The following is a 7,049-nucleotide window of genomic DNA, read 5'->3' on the forward strand; positions in this document are numbered from 1 at the left end:
AATGAGCTCTTTGGAGGAGGAATCGCGTTGTGATAAACAATTACTAAAGGTTTCCTCTTCAATTTTTCCGTGTCCAAATGGTCGCCATCATGGTCAATTTTTTTTTTATTTTTTTTTTTTAAATATCAAAACCACCTACAGCTGGTAGAGGGTTAGGTTGATCTCAACCTGTTTGCATAGTTAGCATTTGTTAAGATGTGGGTGGAAGTAACTCGGAGTTTGTTAGAGGCGGTGATGTGTCAAAGTAATTGATTCTTGACTTGATCTCCGACGTCGTTAGCCAAATAAGACGATGAATCATACCACGCTGGCGGGCAAGTGCGGCAATGGCCATGCCGTGCTTGTTAGCCCCTAGGTTTTTCGTTGGACTGCTTTTGGACCTAAGCCCAGACTGATTTTTGGTTACAAACAATTTATACTCCCACTTACTGGTCAGGAGTTTTAAACATGTTCAAGTTGGGTTGTTTGAGGTGCGGCGTATTACAATGTCGTAAGTAGAGTATTGAGCCGAGCGGACAATAATTTAATAATCTTAATTTTTCGTTTGGTCAAATGGTAACAAATTAGAAATCATTAATGAAATCAAGATTCCTGTATAAACTCTCAATCTCATATGGGTAGCAGGAGTTCATGAACTTACAGATCCTTAAATTACGCTCTCGTGCTTCTTAAAGAAACCCAATAAAAAAATACTACTACTTGGTTTGTTTTGGGGGGGGGGGGGGGGGTTGGGAGATTAGAAACATTTATGCATTTTCCTTAGTATTTGCTGATCAAGTACTTGGCTCTTGCTGTTGGAAATTCCACTGAAAAGCAAACGAACAGATCTTGCGAGAGAGAGAGAAAGATGGCTTATGCTGTTATAACTTCACTAATGACAACTCTTGAGCAAGTCCTGCAATTCAATCCAACTTTGATTCCTGAAAATATTTGGGGACCCCTTGATTCTCTCTATGAAACACTTGTTTTCTTGCAAACTTTCCTTGTGGATATTGGAAATCGGATCAATGATCAAGAATCGTTGACTTTTTTGGAGAAGAAGATTAGAGATGCAGCTTATAAAGCAGAAGATACTGTTGATTTGTGCCTAAGAAGTATCCATGTGGCTAACACTGAAAATGATAAAAGTAATGCTCGTTGTCAGCTTTATGACGAGTTGAAGCAAATAGCAAATGTAATGGATTCAATACAAGGAGAGGTGATGAAGTTCAAGAATGACCACCTACACATTAAAGAGCAGCCGGCAACAACTTCTCTACCTCGCCGCTCGTCTAGGGATGTTTTGGATGAGGAAATTACTCTTGTTGGCATGGAGGATGACTTCAACGACATAAGAGATCAACTCATTGGGCAAGCGCGGGAGCTGAATATTGTTTCAATTGTTGGCATGGGCGGTATGGGTAAGACAACTCTTGCCAGGCAAGTGTTTAGCAATCCATCAGTATTATGTCGCTTTGATGTTTCTTCATGGGTTACTATTTCTCAAGAATATGATGCAAGAGAAATTCTTATAAATGTTTTAAGCTTTGGTACTTCTGATGTGACGGCGTTATATCATAACAAGAGCTATGACCAATTATTAGAGCAGTTATATAGAAAATTAAAAGGCAAAAGATATTTGATAGTTATGGATGATTTATGGAGTATAGAGGCCTGGGACCTAGTTAAAAGATCATTTCCTGATGATAATAATGGAAGTCGAATCATGATAACTACTAGGCTTCTAGAAGTAGCTGATTGTACTGGTAATGGTTGCCCTCCCCATCACATGCCTTTCCTTAATTTTGAAGATAGTTGGACTTTGCTGTCTAACAAGGTATTTGGAAAGGAAGACTGTCCTCCTCAGTTGGAGGAAATAGGGAAGCAGATGGCAGAACATTGTCAAGGATTACCCCTCTCGCTTGTTGTCATTGGTGGGCTTCTCTCCAAGATCAATACGACATATGAAGATTGGAAAAAAGTTGCTGAAAATGTGGTTTCACATATAGGTTCCACCACTGAGCATTGTTTAGCAATATTGTCGTTGAGTTACAACTGGTTGCCTCCTAGCTTAAAAGCTTGCTTTCTTTATACGGGAGCTTTCCTCGAAGATGCAGAAATTCCTGCAGATAAGTTGATTAGAATTTGGGTTGCTGAGGGTTTTCTAAACACAAAGAGTGATAAAATGTTGGAAGAGGTAGCGGAAGAGTCTTTAGAGGATCTCGTTAGCAGAAGTTTGATTTTGGCTAGTAGACGACGAGCCAATGGTAAATTAAGAACTTGCAGAATTCATGACCTCCTTCGACAATTATGCTTGAAAGAAGAAAAATCTGAGAAGTTTTTTAATATCATAACTAAATGTTTTGATGTGTCCTCTGAAGGTATGGAGATTGAACGCAGAATGTGTTTGAATCCAGATGCTTTAAATAACCAGAATCTTGACTTGGATAAAGGTAATTTGAATTCTGTTCGGGCAATCTTATGCCTGGGTGAATCCCATACTTTTTACCTCGACTATCTGTGCTGCAAAATAGTAGATTCTCGTTTTCAACTGCTAAGGATATTGGATGCAGAATGTATTCGCTTTTCAAGTTTTCCCTGTGACATAACACAGCTAATACACTTGAGATACGTTGCTTGTACCACTGGTACCAATGTTCCTGCATCAATATCCAATCTTTGGAATCTACAGACGCTGATTGTTCATCCAGTTGGAGATGAATTATCCCTGCCATCGGAAATTTGGAAGATGTCAAGTTTGAGATACATCTATTCTGGGGGAATGTATGTGCATGCTCCTCCAAAGGAAGAAAATATTTTGGGTCTTCAGAACTTGGAAACACTTGATTCAATACGCGCTACAGATTCCAACTGGATAGAAGTTCTTACAGCAGCCCCTAAAATAAAGAAACTGGGAGTATTGATCCATCCAGATAATCATGAATGGTCTAAGCTTATTGATAGTCTGATTTGCTTAGCTGATCTGCAGAAGCTAAGAATTCATCTAGCAATTCCCTCTTCCGTAGAGGTTTTCCAAATGCTGCCTGGTCTGCTATGGGAAGTTTTCCCGACCAACCTGAAGAGTTTGACACTCGTAGGAACACATTTACTGTGGGAAGGATATGACAATGCTTGGTCGCTTACCCAATCTTGAGGTGCTCAGACTAAAATATTTTGCTATTCAAGGGACCAATTGGAATTTAAATGAAGGGGGTTTCAAGAAACTCAAGTTGCTACACATTTTGATGATGAACTTGGTGCTATGGAAAGCAACCAGTGATAGTCTTCCTAACCTTGAGTGTCTAGTCATAAGGCATTGTTATAAGTTGAAGGAGATTCCTGCAGAGATTGGGGATATTCCCACATTAAAATTGATTGAGTTGCATCACTGTGGCCAAGCTGTTGTTACTTCTGCAGAGGAAATTCTAGAAGAACAACAAAGCATGGGAAACGAAATTCTTGTGGTCCGCACCTACAATACTGGAGGTATGTAAATTTATGTTCTTATAAGTTATAATAGACCTTGGCTGTGGTTATTACTTTGTCTTTCCCACTTCTAATAACTACTGGTGTGCGAGTTGCAGTACAATATTTCGACATGGGTGGTGAAGAAGATGAAGAAGCTGCTATTGCTTCCACCTACGGCTCAGATATGACGTATAATCAAATGAGCAATATGGGTGTAAGTGCAAATAAATCTTGCTTTATCCATCGTTTTGCAATTTACCTTCATTTTGCCGTTTTCCTTTTCTAGTACATATCTTTTGTTTTTCCCTTCTCACACATATCTCACATACTTTGCTGGTCAAGAAGGCATATAACAAAATGCAGTGTACCTTTGTTACTAATTCATCCATTTGTTATTGAATGCATGGTCAAGTTAAATAAATAATGCATTAGTTTAGGGAAGTGAGAAAACCTGGTTATTCTAATTTGCATAATTATTCTCATATTATTTACACAGAAAATGGCCTCTTTCATAGGCAGAGCCAAAATTTCAAGCTTGTAGGTTCGAAATTCGAATTCTATTAAGTTACTGGGTTTTACAATAAAAATTTATACTATCAATGAATTTTTAACGACAAATATAAAGTTTGAATCAAAGCTACTGGGTTTAGCCGAACCCCAACGGACACTCTAGCTTCGCCCCTGCTCCTGTTACTCATTTTCTGTAATCATTTTGTAAAAGAATTCACTTGTTAGCAAACGCGTTTTAAATGACATGTAATCCCTTTAGAGCACAACAGAGTGCTGAAACAAGTGAAAAAATCTCTTGGAACTTGCATCAGTCCGTGACGGCTTAATGCCAAAACAATAAATGGAAAAGATGCTTGCACACAATTAGATTTGCAAAGTCAATTGATCCTGTTGTGTCTAGTTCAGGATTCCCCTGCTATTTAATCATGGGATCGATTCCGATCAAGCTGAAAGAAGTCAGCCATTACTTCCATGGTCGTTCTTCGTGACATGGCAGCACCTGTACTATTGAAATGGTTCAGTAGAGATGTTCCTACTGGTGCCCAATGTGTTAAAAATGATGTTCTCGTTTTCTTTTGAGTGTAGAAATCCATGGTCAATACCTTGCCTTTGTTACTTTTTGGCTCTTTTTTGTTACCGAATAACAGTATTTGTTGAAACTACGACAGCTGAAGCTATATAGCTGGCTTCTATGTTGGCGAAGAATTTCAAGTAAACTAAGTTATGTAAATCTCTACCACCAAGTTGCCTCGATGAATTCCTAAATGTTCAGTCAATTACGTTGAGAAAGGGATACTGTTCCTTAAATATGGAGGTGGTTGAGTCTGATGGAAACTATATCTAAATGGGCCATTTTTCTATTTTATTGTGTTTACATTAGCATTTATTTATTGTTTTTATATTTTGCTTTTGCTCTTATGTTCATTACTTTCTTTCGTTCTCACAATTGTGTTTCAATCCCACTGACTATTGGAGATAGAGTATTCTAATAAGTTTGATTGCATGATCTTTCCGGTTTGTATATCACTATCTTCTTTTCTAAACTGTTGCAGCATAAAATAGCCGCTGAGGTGAGGAAAGGGGTAACTAGTTTAACACATACAGATGAGGATCTTCTGAAACTATTAGGACGTCAGAAAAACAGATACAATGATGTTGAAGAGGTACAGTGTCTTCGGTTAATTACCGCAGAATTACGCATACAACTTCGGAATCCACAACTTCATGAAGAAGTATTAGCTAAGGCGAGGAAACGGGTAATTGATACGGATACAAGTGGATATCTTCTGAGTCTATTAGGACATCAGAAGGACGAATACGGAGATGTCGAAGAGGTCGTCTATCTTCGTACAGTTGCTGCAACCTTAGGTCATGAAATTCCGAACTATCCAAGACCTAAGTTAGTAGCTCATGATCTTAGTAACACTTTAAGCCGAGAATCAGAGGAGAAGGCGAAGCAGTTGATCTTAGAATATGCAGCATCAGAATGTGACCAGTGGGATACAGATCTTGCAAGCAGTTTGTCGCTTCTGTCCTCTCCTGGGAGTGAAGACGATGATATTACTCTGAATGATAGTTCATCAAGAAGATATCACAATTCCAGTAAAAAATCCCAGTTTTATTCAAAGTTGAAGAGATTAATTGGGCAAGAATAAAGATGAAGCCAGTTCCTGCTATATCTTTTGTTCAAGCAAGACCAGATGATCAGGAATGCATGTTACACTGTAGCCATCACCAGTTCCGCAACAGCAGAACTGTCCCACTTCACAGTACAAGATTTTCTTGGATTATATAGGCTTATTTTTTATTTTGAGTTTGACTACTTGAATTAAATATTTTGAGTTGTGTGATATACAAACTTCTGTGATATCCCGAATCATTCTGTAGTTGCTGTGCCACTTAGGTTATGAAAGTTATGTAACGTACTTAAATGTTGTTTTTTTTATGTTTTGACTGTGTTTGATCATATGAGATGTTCAAAGTACATTGGAAAGTGTGGAAAGCTTTTTTGGTTTAATTAGGATGATATTTGGAAAAGAAAAAGAATAGACTCATGAGTTTGACTTTTAGACATAAGTAATTAAGGTTTAAAGTTCTTGTGGGTTATGAGTTGGTATATGAACTTTAATTATATGTTTTGCATTAATTGTTATATTTTCTCACCTGCTTGGAGAAGTATTTGTTGGTTTTGACTACTCCCTCCGGTCCAAAATAAGTGATTTTTTGGCTGTTTTCACACAGATTAAGAAATTCACCTTTTAACATTAATTAGCAATAAAATTGACCATATTAACCTTTACTAACTCTTCACATAAACACTTCCAACACATACTCCAACACTATTTATTCCAAGGTTAATGTAGGAAAAAATAATTAATTCATTCTTGAAATCAGGAAAAATCACTTATTTTGGACCATAAAATAAAGGTTAAAAAATTACTTATTTTGGACCGGAGGGAGTAATTTATAGCATTGAAGGATAAGGTGAGCATTGACTTGTTTTCTAAATGTCATGTTACATAAATTGAGATTTTTTATGCAAGCACTGATAGTCTTCCTATCGAGATTGGAGATATTCCCACATTAAAATCATTTTAATAGATCATTGTAGCCAAGCTGCTGTCACTTCCACAGAGGAAATTCTAGAAGAACAGCAAAGCTTTGGAAATGAAGTACTTGTGGTTTGTGCTGTTTAAATTTACGCGACACTTTTTTTTTTCCAAAATTTAAGCTATATGAATTTTGACCAATATTTTGAAATAAATTTTTTCAGCACATTAATATAAGAAGAACTACAGCTTATAGTAGTAATTTTCGTGTAATTTTTGAATATCTAAATTTTTGTTATAAATAATTGAGTTGATCTAATCCAATTTTAGCTTCAAACATTAGTTAAATTGACTCCCGATAAGTGAAAAGTGCCTAGCTAAGTGTCTTCATCCTTCCCTCAACATTCTTCTCGGAAAACACTCTCATGGAGAGGACAGACATACTCACTACTCTCAGTGACACTCCTAATGCTGTGGGAAGTAACGGCTACCAGGAAAATGAGTATGAGTTTAAGAGGCCTTTGCTGTGTACTTTATGTTTAA

The 7,049-nt window shown here is 37.2% G+C and overlaps 1 protein-coding gene across 1 annotated transcript; it reads left to right on the forward strand.

Moving 5' to 3' along the window:
• The first annotated feature begins 737 nt into the window (after window positions 1-737).
• Window positions 738-3,233, forward strand: LOC109236780 (putative disease resistance RPP13-like protein 3). Its single transcript, XM_019402994.1, has one exon. It carries the CDS (start codon window positions 848-850, stop codon window positions 3,131-3,133), a length of 2,286 nt encoding a protein of 761 aa, XP_019258539.1. The 5' UTR covers window positions 738-847; the 3' UTR covers window positions 3,134-3,233.
• Window positions 3,234-7,049: the final 3,816 nt, after the last annotated feature.

Source organism: Nicotiana attenuata, unplaced genomic scaffold, assembly GCF_001879085.1.
Source record: "Nicotiana attenuata strain UT unplaced genomic scaffold, NIATTr2, whole genome shotgun sequence".
NCBI lineage: Eukaryota > Viridiplantae > Streptophyta > Magnoliopsida > Solanales > Solanaceae > Nicotiana > Nicotiana attenuata.